General features: G+C 43.8%; 1 protein-coding gene and 1 long non-coding RNA gene across 2 annotated transcripts in view; one reads left to right on the forward strand and one right to left on the reverse strand.

Annotated features, from left to right (window-relative positions):
- The window catches only part of LOC112545815 (uncharacterized), a 37,432-nt gene extending 30,621 nt beyond the window's left edge, over positions 1–6,811 (forward strand). Inside the window, exon 3 of the long non-coding RNA XR_003089351.3 lies at positions 4,874–6,811. This is a non-coding gene — a long non-coding RNA (uncharacterized LOC112545815). The remainder of the gene's footprint in view (positions 1–4,873) is intronic.
- DNAH3 (dynein axonemal heavy chain 3) overlaps positions 1–21,041 on the reverse strand; it is a 163,767-nt gene that overhangs the window by 63,354 nt on the left and 79,372 nt on the right. The window contains exons 28-32 of the mRNA XM_075899421.2: positions 20,132–20,246; positions 13,569–13,767; positions 9,160–9,268; positions 7,782–7,895; positions 6,806–6,982 (exon numbers count right to left, since the gene is read on the reverse strand). Coding sequence (XP_075755536.2) covers positions 6,806–6,982; positions 7,782–7,895; positions 9,160–9,268; positions 13,569–13,767; positions 20,132–20,246 — 714 coding nt within the window. The remainder of the gene's footprint in view (positions 1–6,805; positions 6,983–7,781; positions 7,896–9,159; positions 9,269–13,568; positions 13,768–20,131; positions 20,247–21,041) is intronic.

Consider the following 21,041-nt stretch of genomic DNA (forward strand, 5'->3'; position numbering starts at 1 on the left):
TTAATCATCTCAAAGACTCTTGGGATGAGAGGGGTTGGTGGGAATGGATAGAGTAGAGGGCCTCTCCAGTTGAGAAAAAGGCATCTCCTAGTGATCCCAGGCCCATTCTGGCCCTGGAGCAGTATTGTGGGCATTTGGCATTCTCATGGGAACCAAAGAAGTCTATTTTGGGAAATCCCCAATGACAGAAGATAGGTTGAAGTACGTGGTGATGTAGCTCCCACTCATGATCTGGTACAAAGTGCCTGCTCAACACATCTGCTGTGACATTGTTGATGCAAGGTAGGTATGATGCCACCAACATGAGTTTGTTGCAGATGCACCAATTCCATAGACGTACCACTTTGGCGCACCGAGAATGGGACTGGGCACCTCCCTGGCAATTTATATAATACAGGCAGTCTCCGGGTTACATCAATCTGACTTACGTTGGATCCCTAGTTACAAACGGGGGGGGGGCACAGCTAGTGTGGGGTGCCTCCCCCACTGTCGCTGCCCCCCCCCCCCAGCAGACCAGGGAGACGCGGAGCGGCTTTTCTCGCCGCAGAGGACGCGGGTCTGCTGGGGGGAACAAGACACCAGCCAAAAGGGGGCACCCCAGAGCGGAAAAATTAATTTCCTAGGGAACAGCAGGAGCAGCAGGCAGTGAGACCCACTGTGTTACAGTCCCCACCTTGGGAGCAACAGCTCTTTCCCTCGTCAGCACTAGAGCTGCAAGCATCTTGTTAGCGTCACATGAAATTAACAAGTCCCTTCCAGCCTGGCAGAGGTGAAGCTGAAAAATTACCCAGTGGTGTGTGTGGGCAAGAATGGGGAGGAGCAGGACAGAAGGGAAGAAGGGATAAGCCCCAACCCCACACCCTGGCTGGAGCGGAGCAGGGTAAGCCCTGAGGGGATGGGTCTGGTTGCAAAGTGTGTGAGTGGACAATGAGGACCCACCTGTGGCTAAACTCCTGTTCCCAACACAGAATTTTTCTTTAAAATTAATCCTGTGGATAAATTCACACACACACTTCACAGGAAGGGATTTCCATTTTCTGCTCAGCAGAATACAACAACAGCTTTGATTGTATCAATATTTCACTGTGCTCTCCAATGACTATTGATTACACTTAATACCCATTTCACTGAACCATCTGTAGCAAATTCTATTTGGAACAGTAATATGCATTGAATAAATTTTTTTTAGTTATAAAAAACAAAGATTCTGACTATTAAATGAATAACTGGGATCTTTCAGGTACCCCAAAAGGAAGATTTGGATATAGCATGAAACACTGAAACTTATGATCAATTTTTAATTAAAATATCAACCAAAAATCCATCATATCAAAACAGTATGTGTTTTTCTTAGAATAAGGAAATTGTATGAGAATCAGGGTCTTTTCCACCTAACTCCAGCTCCCCCCACAAAAAAATATGTACCAGTTCCAACTTACATACAAATTCAACTTAAGAACAAACCTACAGTCCCTATCTTGTACGTAACCCGGGGACTGCCTGTATGTTATTGTCATATTGTCCATAAGTATCCTGACAGGTGTGTTGTAAATGTGCATGCAATGTGCTTGCATATGTTGGCAACTGCTCTTGGTTCCAAAAGTTTTATATGGAGTGCTCTTTTTTTGGTAGACCATCAGCCCTGATCAAGCTGACCGTCCAAGTGTGCACCCCATCCCAGGAGGGAGATGCCTGTAATGATCTGTACGGTGGGCTGATCTTGGTGAAATGGGACCCTCGCTAGTAGGTTGTGTGGTTCAACCCACTATTTGAGGGAAGCGGCCACGATGGATGGAAGGGAAACATGTTTGTGGACACTGTGCCTTCATAGGGCATGTATAGAGGCCAGTCAATGTTGGAGGCACCCAAAATGTAGTTGAGCATGATGTACTTCATAGGTTGTTGCTGCCATGCACCCCATGAGTTGGAGGCAGGTAAGTACTGGCACCGTAGGGCTCATGGTGACAACTGCGATAAGATCTTGTATCGCCTGGAACCTTTGTGTCGGTAAGTAGGCCGGTGTCATAGTAGAGTCTAATTGGGAGCCTATAAAGACCAGCAACTGTGCTGGTTAAAGCATGGATTTCTGATCATTGATGATGAGCCCAAGGGATTCAAATATCTTTCTTGTTGTATTTGTCATTTTGAATGCTTCTGTGAGGGAAGGACCCTTTATTAGACAATCGTTGAGAGAAGGGAAGATTATAATGCCCTGTCGACATAGGTATGCCACAACCACTGCGAGTGTCTTTTAAAACACCCTGGGTGTGGACAAGAGGCCAAAGGGTAAAACACGATATTGGAAGTGTTCTGCTGCCACCATAAATTGTAGGAATCATAGGAGCAGGATGGATGGTGACATGGAAATGGGCATCTTGTAGGTCGAGGGCTGTGAACCAGTACCCCTCATCCAGCACTGGAATGCTAGGGTAATCATTTTGCACCACTGTTTGTTAAAGTATTGGTTGAGTTTGTGAAGGTCAAGAATGGGCCTACAACTGCCTGTCCTTTTCTGTGTGAGAAAATAGTGAGAGTAGAAGCCCTTGCCTCTGAACTTGTCCAGTACTCGCTCTACTGCTCCGATGGAAAGGAGGCAATGGACCTCTTTATTTAATGGTCCTCATGAGAGGGGTCCCTGAAAAGGGATGGTATGGTGGGAAGGTTGGAGGGAGGAATGTAAATGGAATGGTGTAACCAGATGCCATGACTTCGAGGACCCAGCGGTCCAATGTAATGGTGGGGGCACAGAGGTGATAGAATGGTCTCAGGCGGTAGTGAAAAATGGGAATCTGGTACTGGTATGAACAGGTAAGGGGGAGACCTTGCATGCCCTAGACCAATGCCTCAAATCTGCTGTTTGTTGACTAGCAGTGCAGTTGTTTTGCGGACGTCTACTCTGAGGGCACTGTCTTGCACGGGATTGGTCGAATCCCCTGTGCTGATATTGAGAATATAAAAACTCATGGTGCCACTGGTATGGTGTGTACCATTTCTGGTGACATGGTGGCGTATACATGCCTAATGTGTGTAAGGTTGTACTGGAGTCTTAACTTGTGTGGAGAACCTCATCAGTCTTTTCTGCAAACAATTTTTGTTTGTTGAATGGGAGGTCCTCTACTTTAGATTGTAGCCCTCTCAGGACGCCAGCCACTTGTAGCCAAGACACTTGACACATTACTATTGAAGTTGTGATGGAGCATGCTGCTGTGTCGGTTACATTGAGAGCCATTTGTAGGGCAGTTGGTGTAGTTTTATAACCCTCTTGGACAATCATCTTTAGGATTGGTCTTTTATCATCTGGTAGGAGATCCATGAGGCCAGTAAGTTTGGAATAATTATCAAAATCATGGTTCACCAAGAAGGGTGAGTAATTTGTGATGGAGAGCTATAAGGTTGACAACGAATACATTTTTCTACCAAAGAGGTCCATGAGCTTACTTTCTTTGTCTGCTGCAGCATTCTTGTACTGTGGTAATTTAGACCTCTATCGAGCCACGTCCACAATCAAAGAATTTGGTTGGGAGTGGGAAAATAGGAAATCCATGCCTTTGGCAGGAACAAATTACTTTTTATTGGCCTGTTTATTGGTGATCGGGGGAGAGGTTGGTGTCTAGAAGTAGAGTGGTAGCAACATGGTGACCAATGTCTGAAGCAGGTCAATGAGTAATGGTACTGTGTCTTCCAATGGGGTGGATGATCATAAGAGTGTCTACGCCTGTGGTGCTCATAGTATGACTTTGTGGGGGAAGAATGGTTAGAAGACAGAACAGTCCTGCAATCCTTGTGAAAGGCAGTGTGTGTTGATAGTGTCGGAGACCTCAGGGATCTGACTGAGCCCCTTGAGGAAGGAAGACGAGATAGCGACATTTGCCTAGGTAGTGCATCCCCAGAGGATACATGGTGTGGTGCCAAAGGATGAGGGGAGATCTATATTGTCTCCTGCAAGTAAGCCCATCCTGACCAGTAACGAAGTGCATCAGTGCTGGTGAAGGCGGTGTCAGTGATGATGATGACAGTGCGGAAGAACATGTTAACGGTTCTGGACCAGGAAACTGATCTGTCGCTGTTTGTTTTTGTGCGGGCCTTGGACAGTGCGATGGCTTACTCAGTGCTGATGGTGCCAGAGTGGGAGGCTGCATCTCCAGTTCCTATAGTGTCATTGGTACCGGTGCCTACGTGGAAGTGCCAGTGGTCAGCACTGATGATGATGCTCCATGCAATGGTTTTGGTTCCATAGCACTCTTAGAATGGGAGAACCTGGTGCAAGATGTCCCCGGCTTATGTCTGGTGCTGATGCAGCTGGATGAAGTAAGTGGTAGAGACTATGCTGGCGAGGCATGTTTCTTAGATGAGAAGCCTGGGCCCAGGGAAGTGGCTCTTTGTTTCTTGGCCCTGATAGGGTCTGAACAGGAAGCTGAAGATGCTCATTCTGATGGCTGAAGCGCCTTATCAAGGAAGAGCATATGGAGTTGTGTCCCCCTGTCTCACTGTGCTCTAGCCATTAGTTTTGAATAATGAGGGCACTTTTGAGGTATATGTGCTTCCCTGAGGAGGAATGCCAGTCTGAGGCAGGCATGGGCTCACAACAAGTGTCGCACTTTTTAAGACCGGGTGACACTGTCATGATGTCTGGAGAGGTTCACTGTTGTCCTCTCATTTGAATTAGAGGAGTTGTTCTCTTGTCTCTTGTCGGTTTTTTTTTTTTTAAAGCTGTGGCCTTCACAGCGGTCGACAACAACGGTTGTTTCTCTTCTTTTTGTAAATGCAAACAGGAAAAAAATGAAACTACTTGAATGATCTAACTATTAACTATGAACTAATTCTAACAGGCTAAACCACTATGCTAACTATCAAAATTCTTTTCTCTGACTAGATTCTCCGAGGAGAGGAACTCGCTCCATCTGCAACTGAGGATAGCAATGAAGGAACTGGAGGGAGCCAGACTGCGCACATGAAGAGAAAGGCATGAATGGCACAAGGCATCTGATTCGCATGCATGGTCCAGACTGCTACTGCTAGGGACAACTCTGATCTGCGGCACTGGGATGACCCGACACAAACAGTGGAGCACCCACGGGGACATCACTCTAAGAAGCAGCAAAAAATTGAGGATATAAAGCAAATATCTACAGATTTGCAGGGCCCAAGTGATGGCCAGAGGCCTTAAATCTCAGAGGCATTCCTGAAGTGGACCATGGATAAGGATTAAAAAAATGTGTGACGGGTGTATCTACCCTGCACTAAGGAGTAGGGAGTCGCCCTTGCCCAGTTGGCTGAAAAGGCCCCACCCCACAGCCTTGCTGGGCATTCTCCCAGGGAATGCTGGGTATAAAAGCCCAGGGAGCCACTCAGTCTGAGCTGACCACCAGAGGGGAAGGAGCTCAGGACGGAGCTCCTGATCTGCCCCTGCAGCAGCAGCAGCAGCAGCAGCCCCCCAGGAGCAGCAATCCTCCACTGCCAACAGGGCCTGGGCTGGGACCCGGTGGAGTGGGAGGGCCCGGGTCCTCCTACCTTCCCACTCCACACCAATCCAGCTCCCTAGAATTCTGGGAGGCTTCCCTCAGAGTAGGCCTTTAGGCCATGGTGACCTTGAGAGAGGAGTGTGTGTTGGTGTACTAGACCTGCAGAGCTGTATTTACCCTGATAGAGGGAACTGTGCTGTGGACTAGGCCTGTAGGGCCGTATTGACCCTGATAGAGGGGGCTGTACTCTGGGACTACACCCACTGGACTATATTTACCCTAGGTAGAAGGACATTTAAGAGGAACTGGACCTATGAGCCATAATTGCCCTGCATAAAGCTGACACAGACCCCAATTTTGGGGTTTCCAGACCATTGAGGGGTCGTGCCCTCTACAGTATGGTTACTCTGAAACTGTGACAATGCCATCGCATATTGTAAGAAAAGCACAGACCCCTAAACTCTGGTCTTGGCTGATGAAAGGAAAAGGAAATTACCTTCAATTTAAACATAAATGTATTGATTTGTAATATGTGAGATGAAATTCTGCACCAACCTACACCCTGTGCAATACTATTTGTTTCAGTAGGATTATAGGGAGAGTAAATCAGCATTAAAAGGCCCATATTTTATTTATTTATTTATTTATTTAAATATTTTTACCCCACCTTTCTATTTAAAATATTCAAGGTGGCTTACAAAAAAAACCACAATACAAATATATATAAAAATTTAAAATTTTTATATTAATGATTAAGGTTATTATTTATCGAAGTCAGTAGGATTCCATGTGTGCACACCGGCACAGATAAATGAAGATTTTTTTTCCCCATTTTGATATATTCTAGCAGTTACAGACAGATTCTCTGAACATACAATGGGCATTGTCACAGGAGCAGACAAAAACTGTCAAAACAGAAACAACACCCATGGTTTGCCCAAGAATATAGCTGCCTATACTAGTGAATCGCTAAAGTCTGATCCTGAAAACACTGATTAATGTAAGCGTTCTTTACTCATGTCAGTATTCCTACTGACTACCACAGGAACAATGATTCAGAGAAAGGGCCTGATTCCAGGCTTACACCAATGTAGTTCAGGAGTAACTCAATGGACATCAACAGAGTTTATCAGTGTGAATCTGGTATAATAAGTGAGATCAGATTCAGGTCATTTTGTGCAACATTAAACATATTATTAAATCTTAACCACTAATGAACCAGAACAAGAACACCTAAATGCAATTATGGCCTGATGTTACATGGTTGTTTTTGTTCTACTACATTAGAAGCAAAACTGCAAATTGTGTTTAATTCCTACTAGAAATCAGAACGTCAGAGTTACCTTTAGATTATCAGGAAGTTCTGCTCGTCCAGCATACCCAGGGTTCATAGTGATGAAGACACAACAGGTTGGATTAAGAGAGATCTCTGTTCCTTCAAAAATAAATGTTTTCAGATTTCGAATAATAGCCTGCTGTATACTGAGTATCTGTTGTGCAACTACAGACAACACTTCAACCTAATAATAAAGAAATAGATTAGAAAACATCCCAGACATGGAGCCATTATAAAAGCAGTATTTCTGGGTGAAACTTTTTTTAAATACAGTTTAATGGCTTTATGTTGAAGTCCTAGAGATGGAAACTGCCTTAAAGTATGTACCACAATAAAAGAATTTTAGAAAATTCAAAAGCTGGCTTTTATCTTCACTGGGGTACAGGCTCACAAAACCTAATATAATGGAATAACGTATGTGACAGCGTAGACTACAAAGAATACACAAAACAGACAGATTATGGATGGTATATTCAAAAGCATTTTGCATTGGCCTAATTTTGCTTCCTGTAAAGAAACAGGAAAAACTCACCCGAAGAGAGTTAGGCCAACGGTGACACTATGCATCAAAAGCACTTAAAGCTAAAAATGTAGGACCCAGATTTTCACAGCTAATAACACCCATTGTTATCCAGAACCTTTCATCAGGAGAAGTAAAAGTGTTTTACAGATTGGCAAACTGAAGCACAGAGAGGTGAAGTGACTTGCCCAAGGTCACCTAATAGGCTAGTGGCAGAGCAAGGGTTTGAACCCACTCCGCAGCATCAGTGCTCTATCCACCCAGTCCACACTTCCTCTGTCAAAATTTGTGCATGCACTATGGCAGCTGTGTATGTATGTAATAGTGAAAACCTGGGCTTATGTCACAAGCTGTGCTAAAAGTAGGAAATTAATGGTATTACACATTCAAGTCTATATTTAAAGTTATTCTTTAATATTTAATTACATGTTTGTTGTTTTAAACACTTCAGTTAAAAAGTTACCTCAATTCTGTTGAATTCATCAAAGCAGGCCCAAGCTCCAGATTGTGCCAGTCCCTTAAAGAATTTACCCATGGCTTTGTAATCAAGACCATCAGAGCAATTAAAGACAACACACTATAGAAAAAAAGAAACATTCAGCAGTCAGTGTTAATATTATTGTAACAATTTTGGTATCTATAAACAGAGATTATTATGAGTTTGGCAATTGGTAATTTAGAAGATTATATATACCTAAATATGTAGTCAATGGCTCTAGCCATGATATTAACATGTTGGTAATGAAGTATCTGTCAAGTATTTACTCGCCACAGGGATTAAGATTAGTTTTATGTGAAATAAAACACTACTGTACATTGATGTGAGGAAATGTTTCAAAGATTTTTCAAGCCTGAGAAATTTAAAACAATACTCATATCATGGTTTTAGGTGAAACTATATATTAGCTTAAATTAAACAAAATAATTCAGTGTTTTTCTAAGCAAAAAAGAATAAAAAAAGAATAAAAAAAGAAAATCTCTTGTAAAGGAACACTTCCTAACAGGCAAATCCAGCTCCCTTCTTCTGAACATGTAAGTCTCCTCCAAAACCAACTGCAATATCATGTCTCTTCTACACAGCTAAGACTTATAAAAAGGGAATCTATCCCACATTGAGTCATTCATCCTGGTCTGTGAAAGTTTCCGACACAGGAAAATGGAAAGGGATTTTTAGATAGAAACAGCATGCTAATATAGGCTTGGGAAATATGAGTGTGAGGATGCTGCAGCAGCCCTAGGCTTCTGGCTTAGCACTTGAGGTCCCTGCTGCCACTCTGCACATTGGGATCTCTGCTGCAGGCCCCATGTGCTGGAATGGATTCTCAGCTGCTGCTCTGTGAACCAGGAGCTCTGCTGCCAGCCCTGGATGCTGGGGTCTCTGTTAGAGCTGTGTGTGCTAAGAGGCAGCTACCAGAGCTTTGCTCTCAGCTTTAGCTGAGAATGAGGGTGGATAGAGCCAAAGGGGCTCAGCACTCCACTTTGACAGATGTTCCCATACCACTGCATGGCACTCAGCAGTGGGCTATAACTACTACTTGCTCCAGTACCCTGAAGGAGCAGCAGCACTTTGGATACATTCTGCCTACCATAGACTATTGCTGAGGATTCCATTATCCATCCCCAGGCCTACTGGAATCATTTTTATGGAATGCACACAGCCTGTTCACTCAGGCTTTGTGTTTTTTGTCCAAATTCTGTGAGCTTCCCATCAGTACTCGTCATGAATAGATAACAGATGAAGGGCACTGCCATTTGCACAAGAAAGAACTCCAGAGAAGACCTGCATCTCAAAACACAAAACAATGTAATGCAACAATTCAACATTTCATTTATTTTGGTACCTGCTTAGCCAGTGCTTTTGCTAGATCTTTTGTTGTTTCAGTTTTGCCAGTCCCTGCAGGTCCTTCTGGAGCACCCCCAAGATTTAGTTTCAAAGCTCCCATTAATGTTCTACATAATAAACAAGAAATAACATGAATCACATGTTAGCTCTTCAGGAGCTGTAAGTTAGCATACACCATAGCCTTCTCTGGGACTACAATGATTTGCACTTGTCAAGGGATCTGACTCTACATTGTTATCAGAAATTCATTTTTTAACTGGTTTGCCATCTCCACTTCTCAAACTGGCTTCCCCACAGCATAGACTCCTGGAGTTGGAAGCCACTTCAAACATGCAAAATAAAAGCCTAAATCCAGACACGGTTTAAGAAGTCTTCATGGTTTAAGTCTTCTCTAATTTAACTAATTTCCCATGTGGAACTGTACCAAATGCATTATTGAAATGTAGGCAGATTAGATATACTGCATTTCCTTTGTCTAAAAAATCAGTTATTTTCTCAATGGAGATCAGGTTTGTAAAACCATGTTGTATTTTATCCCAATTACCACACACCTCTATGTCCTTAACTACTTTCTCTTTCAAAATTTGGTCCAAGACTTTGCATACAATTGAGGTCAAGCTAACAATCCTGTAATTTCCTAGATCATTTCCCCCCTTTCTTAAAAGTAGAAACTATATTAGTAATTTTCCAGTCATAGACAACAACCCCCGAGTTTACAGATTTATTAAAAATCCTAGCTATTGAGCTTACAGTTGTGCCCAGTCCTTTAATACTCTTGCATGGACCCTCTGATTTAATCTCATTAAGTGGTTTGCATTTGACTTCCACTTTAGATGAGGTAATTTCCAGAGTTGTTGGCTCAAGTCCCATGACTTGAACTCAAATCCAACTTAAGTCGCCTAGGTGACTCGACTTGAGACTTGACTCGAGTTCATTGTTTGTGACTTGAGACTTGACTTGAGACTTGCTAATTTTGTTAAATTGACTTGGTGAAAAAATTGTCTGAAAATGCCGATATTGATGGCTGATACAAAAGTGACTTGACATTTTTTAAATTAAGACTTGAGACTTAACTTGGGTCTTGACTCGAAAGTGACTTTAGGGACTTGAGACTTGACTTGAGACTTGAACTGCAGTGACTTGAGACTCGACTTGGACTTGACAATGACGACTTGAAGACAACACTGGTAATTTCTCCCTTCATATCTTCATTGCCATTGCCATTAGCTATCATGCCACTACCCCTAAACTCTTCAATAGCCTCATTAAACACTGAGGGTATGTCTACACTAGCTCATTAGTTCAAGCTAGGTAGGCAAATGAGGGCAACCGGGGTTGCAAATGAAGCCCGGGATTTAAATATCCCAGGCTTCATTTGCATCTTCCCGGGCACCGCCATTTTTAAATCCCCTTAGTCCGAACTCCGTGCCCGCGGCTACACGGAGTAGGTAGTTCGAATTAGGATCTCTAATTCGAACTACTGGTACACCTCTTTCCACAAGGAGTACCGGTAGTTCGAATTAGAGATCCTAATTTGAACTACCTACTCCGTTCCACGAGGAGTAACGGTAGTTCAAATTAGAGCTCCTAATTCGAACTACCTACTCTGTGCCGCGTGTAGTTCGGACTAAGGGGGATTTAAAAGTGGCTGCGCCCGGGAAGATGCAAATGAAGCCCAGGATATTTAAATCCCGGGCTTCATTTGCAACCCTGGTTGCCCTTATTTGCCTACCTAGCTTGAACTAATGAGCTAGTGTAGACATACCCTGAAGTATTTGTTTAGGTGTTGGCCATGCCCAGGTTATCTTTATCTCCACCCCCCCTCCCCATACTCAGCGTTTAGCATTCTCACATTCTCTTTCATTGTTTTCTTCTTTTTTATATGGCGATAGAACCTTTTAGCACTGGTTTTAATTCTCTTTGCAAGGTCCAGTTCTCCTTGGCTTTTGGCAATTTTTACTTTATCCCTAAACTTTCTGACCTCCAAGAGTAGCTTTGCTTCCTGATCCCTTTCATCTTCCATTCCTTGTAGGCTTTCTGCTTTCTCTTAATTACCTGTTTGAGATGCATGTTCATCCAACTTGGTCTGCAACCCTTCCCTCCAAATTTTACTCCTTACTTGGTATGCAGGCTTCAGCGAACTTCTGCAACTTTGACTTAAAGTAATTCCTAACTTCCTCCACATTCAGATCCTTTAATTCTTCAGTCCAGTTCACTTCCCTAATTAATTCTCTTAATTTTTAAAGTTAGCTCTATTGGAAACAAGGATCCTTGTTGCAGATCTTTTTTTTAATCCTTTCACTTAATTTAAACTGAATTAACTCATGATCAGTTGAACCAAGGTTGTCCTTTACAAATTGTTCTTCTGTGCGATCCCTACTCCTCACCAATACCAAATCTAAAATGGCATCACCTCTTTTTGGTTCAGCAACTAACTGGTGAAGAAATCTGCCTGTTATCACATACAGGACAGATTATGGGCCCTACTATTATAAGTAGCACTTGTCCTCCAATCTATATCTGGGAAGTTAAAGTCTCCCTTAATCACACAATTCCCAGTAGTATTTATTTCATTAAACACATTAAAGAGGTTTCTATCCATATCTAAATCAGATTCTGGTAGTCTGTAGCATTCCCTAATCATCATGTCAGGGAACCTCTAGTAGCTTTTTTCGCCAAATGGATTTTGGCCCAAACATACTGCTTATCCACTCCATCACTTCTAATTTCTTTACAATCTACTTAATCATTAAATATGCAATGCTACTCTACCACTTTTGCCTTTGTCTTTCTTGGATAGCACATACCCTTCAATACCCGTTCTCCAGTCATGACTACTATTCCACCACGTTTCTGTTATTGTTATAATATATAATTTCACTTCCTATACCACTAGTTCCAGTTCCTCTATTTTCTTACCCAGGCTCCTCCATATATGTTCAAATATCTCAATTGTTGCTGCGTGGCTTTGCCCACATTGTTTGCCCAATTGGGTACAGTCATTCTACTGCCAGTATCACCTATCGATGGAGGCATGTAGATTAGCCAGATCGGCAGAGGGAAATGAAGCCGCGATTAAAATAATCGCGGCTTCATTTAAATTTAAATGGCTGCCCCGCTCTGCCGATCAGCTGTTTGTCGGCAGATCGGGGCAGTCTGGACGCGACGCGCCGACAAAAAAGCCTTTCTTGATCAGCACAGGTAAACCTGGTTTCACGAGGCATACCTGTGCCGATCAAGAAAGGCTTCTTTGTCGGCGCGTCGCGTCCAGACTGCCCCGATCTGCCGACAAACAGCTGATCGGCAGAGCGGGGCAGCCATTTAAATTTAAATGAAGCCGCGATTATTTTAATCACGGCTTCATTTCCCTCTGCCGATCTGGCTAATCTACATGCCTCCGTCGACGGAGGCATGTAGTTTAGACGTACCCTTAATGTCCATTCACTATCCACTGCTGTTCCTTTCTTGATTACTGTTTCCAGTTCACATTTTAAGTGGAAGAACTTGATTATAACACAATGGTGACTGTGAATTCATAACTCCATAGCATATGAAACACATTTTACCTCATTTCTTACCTCCTCATTGGTTGAGCCTTGTGGACTATAAATTTGTCCAGAGGAGTTCTGGGTAAAGTTCTTTAACCTATAGACTCAAAATTAACTGTTGAGATAGCTTCTGGCTTCTGAGCAAGCTAGAAGTAAAATACCAAATCTCATTCCAGCCTTTTGCAAGCAAACAGAGGAATGAGATACTACCTGCAGTTAGGCATCTGTGAATGGTTCCAAAACTATCTCATTTATTTAAAAGTCAGACACACCCTGGACATATATTTTATTTCTAATAAATTAATTGACTAGTTCAACTGCACACAGTCTTCCACAATTCCATTACACAGAACTGCCAATTTTTTTTTTAGAAGCACATTCTTGGATGCAATAAGAAGAAATTATACTAGAGGCCTAGGAATCTGCACAGTGTAAATATTTTACACGATAGAGTATACAAACATCCAATGGCTGATCTACATTTAAAAATTAGAGGGATCCCGCTATGTCACTCAGGGCTATGAAAGATTATATGCCCCAAGCTTTGTAGGTAGGTTGAACTGACCCTTCTCCCTCTACCCTCACAGCATTGTAATTATGACTAAGTCAATGGAAGAATACTCATCTCTCAGTGAATTAACTACTTATACATTGATGGAAAAACCCCTTCCAACAATGTAGAAAATGTCCGCATGGTGGCACTACAGAAGAACATAACAAACCAGGGGGGAGGGAAGGGAATGGAAAGAAAATTAATGAACTAAGGTTTTTTTCATTACCAACTACTGTATTACAATATGCATTAAATAAAGATCATCTGGAAAGTGAATGCTACATTCATAGAGAAAATGAATTTTACCTATAGCATCGATCAGTCAGTGGAGTTATAACCAGACGTAGAGAATTACCAAGGTACTCATAGCCATATTTGGCTTCTGTTGTTATCATTCGCACCATTACATCTCCTTCTTCCCAGTAATACCTCAACTGAGAAATCCACTGGAAATCATTCTGATCTGTGATTTTGTCCTCAACCAATTTTGCAACCACATCACGTGCTGCAGAAACAGAAACAGTTCATGAAATATCTAATAAACAGTAAGCTAACATTTATGGCTATAGCTGTTCCAATTTTTGAAAGGAAACTGCATCCATTTTGCTTCATGAACCATCTTTATTCAATTGGGCAAAATTCTAGACCTCAATGCCCAGCATGAGCAGCCAGACCAGATGCTGGGGAGCTGTGCAGGTTTGGAAAGAGGTTGTATAATCACCCTAAAAAGGCCATTTAAGACCAGTGCCTGAAGAAGTCTACATAAGACACTTCCAATCCCAATACAGAGGAAGTATGCAAGAATCTATATAGTAAAGGTCTCCTCCATCCATCCTCCAGTTCACCCATGCCTTTCTGCCCCCGTACATGAGCATGTTTGCTCAGAGCAGGACTGTGTACCATGTAGGACATGGAATACCACTGAAGCCCTCTATGGCCACAAAAGAGGACATTAAATTTGCCCAGGGATAGAAATCCCGTCACTTGTTGGCAAGTTCCCTGCACTTGGAATTCCTACTGGCATCACACATTGTTGTATATAGATTACTGTCATTGGGTGTCCTTACATTTCTGGGGGTATGTCTACACTACCCCCCTAGTTCGAACTTGCATACCGAACTTGCTAATGAAGCCCGGGATTTGAATTTCCCGGGCTTCATTAGCATAAAGCTGGCTCCGCCATTTTTAAAAGCCGGCTTGTTCGAACCCCGTGCCGCGCAGCTACACGCGGCACGGGCTAGATAGTTCGAACTATGTAGCCATTCCGATCTATCTGTACACCTCGTTCCACGAGGCGTACAGAGAGTTCGGAATAACTACGTAGTTCGAACTATCAAGCCCGTACCGCGTGTAGCCGCGCGGCATGGGGTTCGAACAAGCCGGCTTTTAAAAATGGCGGAGCCGGCTTTATGCTAATGAAGCCCGGGAAATTCAAATCCCAGGCTTCATTAGCAAGTTCGAACTAGGGGGGTAGTGTAGACATACCCTGGGTCTCTGCCAATAGATAACTATACTGCTGAAAAGCAACAGTGTGTATCATACAGGCTACTTGCAGAGGAATGTCAGGAATTGTAAACTGGTTTTTACTTAGCTTTGCCTAGTGTTAACAATCAGCAGCACAGTATTTTATAAACGATGGAATTCTAGAAACGTACAACTGAAAGGGACATTGAGAGGACATCTAGTCCAGCCACTTGCATTCAGGTAGGACTAAACACATCTAGATTATCCCTGATGGGTGTTTGTCTAATCTGTTTCTAAAACCTCCAATAATGGGGATTGCACAGCTTCTTTTGGAAGCCTATTCCATTGCTTAATTATCCATAGTTAGATTTTTTCCCGTACAATCTAACCTAACTTTCCCTTGCTGCATATTACACTGATTACTTTCTGTCCTACCTTCAGTGGACATAGAGAAAAACTGATTACCATCCTCCAGGAAGGCTGACATACTCGCCGGGCCCATAGGCAAGGTAGGATGGGGCTGGTTCCATACCCTTGGGAGGGGAGGGACCTTGGGCAGAAGGGGAAAAACTGAAGCTGGCAGCCTCAATGATGCCCAGAATGCGTTGCACCCAGATGTGGCAGTTTTATATAATTTTTGGTGGTGCCCAAAGAGCAGGTCCAAGTCCTACCAACAACATACCTGCCTTTTTAAAGATGGGGAGGGGAGATGAAAACTTTGGCTGTGAGTTGGGGCTGGGAATAAGAGGTTTGGGTGTGGAAGGGGCTCAGGGCAGGGACAGAGGATTGGGTGCAGGCTCTAGGGTGTGCATGAGGGTTTGGGATGTGGGAGGGGTTGGGGCTGAGACCGCCATACCTCTCTTCTCCTCTCCTCCCCTCCCCCCACTCCTGCCACCAAACACACTCACCCAAGCTCCATGCAAAAAGGGCTCTATTGGGGGTTGCCTAGGGTGGGAAGGAATGCCATATGCCTCCCCCTCTTCCCTTGGAAGACACAGCAGTCAGCCTGCTGCTGGCACTGCTCCCTATAGCCATGCTGTAGAGGCAATGGCTAGCAAAGGACAGAGCAGCTTGCCGCAGGCTGCAGGAAGGCCAGGGTCCAGGTCAGGTCTCTGAGGGCAGGTAACTGGCAGAAACGTGTGGGGGAGGTATGTGAGGGCTGCAGGAAAGGCTAGGAGAGAGACCTGGCTGGACACTGTTGAAGCCAGGCTACCAGGGTCCTGAAATTGGTGAAGCCTGGGCACCATGGGCCCATACAACTCACCACCTATGGCTGCACCAGTTCTGGCAGTGATTTAAAATGTTCATGGCTCTGGTCACTGCTATAATATCAGTGGCAGTCAGGAGCACCAGGCCCTTTTGAATCACCAGGTACCAGGTGTGATAAAGTGGGGAGTTCTGGGGGACTAAAAGGGGAGTTGCATGCAGAGGGAGGGCATGAAATGTCCCTGGGTGTTACTGGTTTAATATGATAAGGGGAGAGGGAGTTTATTGATACAGGGAACAGCATAAAACTGGAGACTCCAGCGACTGGTGACCTGGTGCCCAGGACTTCCAACTCGGACAGCACAGCTGATTCTGGCCAGTGGAAGGACAATGGGATGCAGAGAGAAAACCTCGGTGACCTGCCCAGCTAGTTTCAGGTCAGGGAGAACAATGGATGGAGGAGAGGAGAGGTGGAGAAGAGAGGGGACCAGAAGAACCTGTTTACCTGGATAGAAGACAGAGGAGGGGCTGCTGCAGAGGGATATTGGAGACTCAGCTAGAAGAAGGGGGCTTTTGAACAAGACAGTGGGAGAGCAGGCAGAGCCACCTGGCTGCAGGGGAAACACAGACATGCTGGGCTAATGGAGACCAGGCCTACAGGCCTGAGAGATCCTTTGCTGTGTTCAAAACTCAATAAGCCCTCCTGTTTTGTGCAGTCTGAGAGTTGCTCTGGTCTGGAGAACATGGTTGCACTATTCCCTCTGTGAGTGGAAGCCCCGGGGGTCCAGAGGGAGTAGGCCCCCTGAGGGGGCTCATGGCAGAGACAGGTATGCTGAAGGCCCTTAGAGGTGCTGTCCCAGACTTTGTCTACACTGACGCTTTTTACGGCAGAAAATATGCTAATGCAGGACTCATTTGCATGATTTGTGATCTTATTAGCATATTTTCTGCCGTTTGTTTTTGTGCTAGGGGTTTGTGTGCAAAAACAAGTAGTGTGGACGGGTTTCTGTTGTGCAAGAGCCCCGTTTTGTGCAAGACCCTTATGCTTCTCCCTCTGTAACTGTCCACCATTGCAGGGTGGTAAGAATGAGCCCTTTGTCCAGGAGGTATTAAGACTGGGAGTACGCTGATGCCAGCCACTATTGCAGTGACTGTGTGCGGAGCCTGGTGAACCATATATGTACATGCTGCCATGTGGCACAAGCAGATTCTGTCTGTGCTCCGGGAAATCTTGAACCCCTCTCCTATGAGGTTTATCAAGGATTGGAATCTGTCTAAGGCAGTGTTCCTCAAAGTGGGCTGCAGGCCAGCTTTGGGAATGCTGCTAGCAGGCCTGCACTGCTTTGTTTACCTAAAGGATCCATAGCCAAGGAGCCTCATGGCTCCCATTGGCTCTACTTCACCATTTCCAGCAAAGGGGATCCGCAGGAAGCAGTGTTTTTGAGAAACACTGGTCTAGGGGTAGGGCACTCATGAAGCTTGCTTCCCATTATCCAAGACCTGAAGGCTGTGCATCAGGGAGCACTGGTGGGACTATACTTTTAGAAGGGCCAGGGCACCGGAATGGCGATGCCCGTACCAGGCCCAGCATGGGCTTGCCCCTGGATTGTGTCACTCACTGCCTGAGTGAGTGCAGCCAGCACCAGCAAAATCAAAATGTCCTGGGCTGCCAAAAAGGCCTCTGGTGCAGATGGTTTCTCCACATGCCAGAGGCTTTCAACATTACTCGGCATCCCCGGGAAGGGAAGGGCTTGACCCTCTGCCTGGGGTTGATGAGCTGCCTGCCGTGGGTCTGGGTTCTCCCTCCATCTTCCCTTTGCCTTTGTGGGACATTGGAGAGTGCCCCCTCACCAGCATCTTCGTCTTCTGTGCCAGAGACTGCGAGGGGGAGCAGTGCTGACCTGATGGAGGCACCAATGAAGTGCCCCGCACTGAGGTCACAGCACTCGAGGCCAAGTACGACATGGTCTCTGGTGCCCGGGCTAGCACTGACTCCATTAGGAGCGCTTTGAGTCGAATGTCCTTTTTTTTCATACGAGGCTTGAACTTGCAAATGCAGCACATATTGATAATGTGCCCCTTGCCCAAGAACATTAGGCATCTGCTATGCGCAGCACCCCTTATACCATGGCATGGAGTAGCCACTCCAGAGGTCACTAGAGCTGCTCTCCTATGGATACTGCCAAAGGAAAATCTTCCAATAAGTTTCTTGCTTGTTCTCTTGTTTCTAGTGAGCACACACACATTGGGTATGTCTACACTAGCTCATTAATTTGAGCTAGATAGGCAAATGAGGCAACCGGAGTTGCAAATGAAGCCTGGGATTTAAATATCCCGGGCTTTATTTGCATGTTCCCGTCCGGTCGCCATTTTGAAATTTCACTAGCCCTAACTCACTGCCGCGCGGCTACACGCAGCGGTGAAACATTAATTTGAACTAAGTCCTTAGTTTGAATTAACTGTTACTCCTCGTGGAATTTAAATCTCGGGCTTCATTTGCAACTCCGGTCGCCTCATTTGCCTACCTAGCTCGAATTAACGAGCTAGTATAGACATACCCCTACTGTGGAACAGACATGAGCAAGCACTCAAAGAAGAAGTAGAAGGATGTTATAAATTGGCAGAGTTCCATTAAATCTGATATTTAAATAGTAATTTAAAGAACCTGATTCTTGTTGCTCTCAATTTTCTTGAATGTTGCAATAACACAAAATACAAGTTTAGTAGGTCAAAGTTATACTGAGCTGAGTAATTGAAGAGAATATCAGCAGACATTGCAAGTATACAAGAATAAAGGTGATTCGTTTTTTCCAACACAATGTAATCTTAACATTATTTGGTAATTTAAAAGGTGAAGTGATTGCTATTTTAGTATAGGACATGATCTAGCAACATAAACAGCAATTTAGTAGGAGTTAAACAATATTTTATGAAAGGACACGTAGCAAAGAATTAAGCTGCAATCTTTTTCAGTTACAGCTGTGATATCATATTTAGCAATACTCTATTTCTCAACAGCTGTACTGCATTTCTTACTTGGAGTCTAGTTCAGACTTATCATTGGCCAAACAGATAAAAGAATTAGTAGCAGGATTTAGGCCAGAATCTCAAAATAAATAAATAAATAAATAAATAAACTGGACAGGCACCATACTGTAGACTTGGTAACTGCACAGTTAATTAGCAACTGAAGCTTAACAGCTAATCCAAACCGCACCTTACTGTTGAACCATGCATATCATTACCATGGATCCTAGTTCTCTGTGATTATAAACCCAAAATTCTCTGATTAAAAAAAATAAACATTCACTTTTTTCCACAATTAAAATGAAACACCGAACTTTAGTCTCCCAACCCATGATATAAAACTAAAGATTTTCTGTAAAAATGCAAATGCCATGTTTTTCCATGGCAGATGGACTTCTTGGGTCCCAGCTCAACACTATAAAACTTTTAAATACATATCTATCAAAGTATTTATAAGTATAACATTTCACTGGTCCCCTGAGCCAGACCTCCACTTCATGTAGAAATCAGGGCAAGTGCCATCAGGGAGCCAGTTGCAGCACTCTTATCTTGCACTATCTAAGGAGATGCTCTGATATATGATGCCAGTTTGAGATGGGTGTAGCCGAGGTCTATTCCAGTACACTTGCTCCCAGTCCCAATAATGGTCACATCCTTTCAATGTTGCAGAGGTAGGAGAGTAACCAGTAGATAAGGCAGCTATGCTACTCCCAGTAGAAAATCTCTACATGCAAAGACAGTTCTCAACTGGTCCCTCCATTTACAATACAACCCACTGCCCCACTTGAGTAGAGCATGGTAGCACCCTGGACTAGAAATCCAGCCCACTGGTTCCCACTGAAGATGAGTTCCCTCCCCCACCAGTTCTGCTGTTTGAAGGGGAAGGTAGATTGGTCTAAGAAGCACTGATATATGAGATTAGGCATTCCACAAAGTTTGCTCTGTAGTGCTCAGGCTACCAGTGCAAACCATTAGTTATCTTGCTCATGTCTATGGCTGGCCATGTACAGCAAGTTTTTGTCTCATGTGAATTAGAAATGAAAATAATTTATATAATCCTAATATAATTGTAGCTTGGGGAAGCATCCCAGATGCCTGTTATAGATAATTTGCATCAGTTAATGGTAGCAGTTCTGCCTGAAATGTAATGAGAGTGGTAATCCTGCATTTACCATGCACATCAATGACAGTGAGAGCCCCAAGAGTCAGACGGGCACCGCTGGACAGCTTTCCTCTCACTAACTGAACAATTTCTCCAATTTGTAGGTTGCTCTTCTCCAAGAATTTCTGTTATAGAAACAAACGTGAGCATTAATGGCAAGCTATACCAAATAGCTCCTAAAGTCCCAGAGCAGTTGTTAGAACAAACCTTTCCAATAAAATGATGCAGTTCAGATGTCTTCCTGGCACTATGCAAACATTTAAGAGTCTCCTTTATATACTGCCATTTTATTTCATCAGAACTACACAGAAGGGTTTTATAGTCTGAAATGGAAGCCTATTATTCCCCCTAAATCAAATGCCAAGTCTCTGTACCAGGAAATATATGTAAAGCTGGATGAAATTTCTTGTATTACATAGCCTCAGGGGGTAGCTGAGTTAGTCTGTACAGAAAAAAGCAACAAATGGTCTGATAGTACTTTAAAGACTAAGAAAACATATAGATTGTATCATTAGCTTTCATGGGCACACCCCACTTCTTCAAAGGACCAGAGTTTTGAGTTTAGGATGTGAAGACCCAAAATAAATAGGAGAGAAAGGGGGGGGGGAATAAAATAAGTGGGGTGGGAGACAGGGAGCTAGAAGGAATCAGTAAGTATCTGAAGATTGGGTAGTTAAAATGAAGCAGATAAGGATCAAAGTCAATTGATAGTATCCTTCCCGACATAGGAGTTTACACAAAGAGCTGTTTGCACCTTCATCGACTATTAAGTTGATAGTGCCACAACAATCCTTCATCACGATTGAGTCCATTAGCATGTGAATTGAATTTGCAGATAAACTCACATGCTAATGGACTCAATCATGATGAAGGATGGTTGGGGCACTATCAACTTTTTTTGTATTAAATAGTTAGTCAGC

This window comes from Pelodiscus sinensis, chromosome 15, assembly GCF_052426305.1.
Source record: "Pelodiscus sinensis isolate ZL-2025 chromosome 15, ASM5242630v1, whole genome shotgun sequence".
Lineage (NCBI taxonomy): Eukaryota > Metazoa > Chordata > Testudines > Trionychidae > Pelodiscus > Pelodiscus sinensis.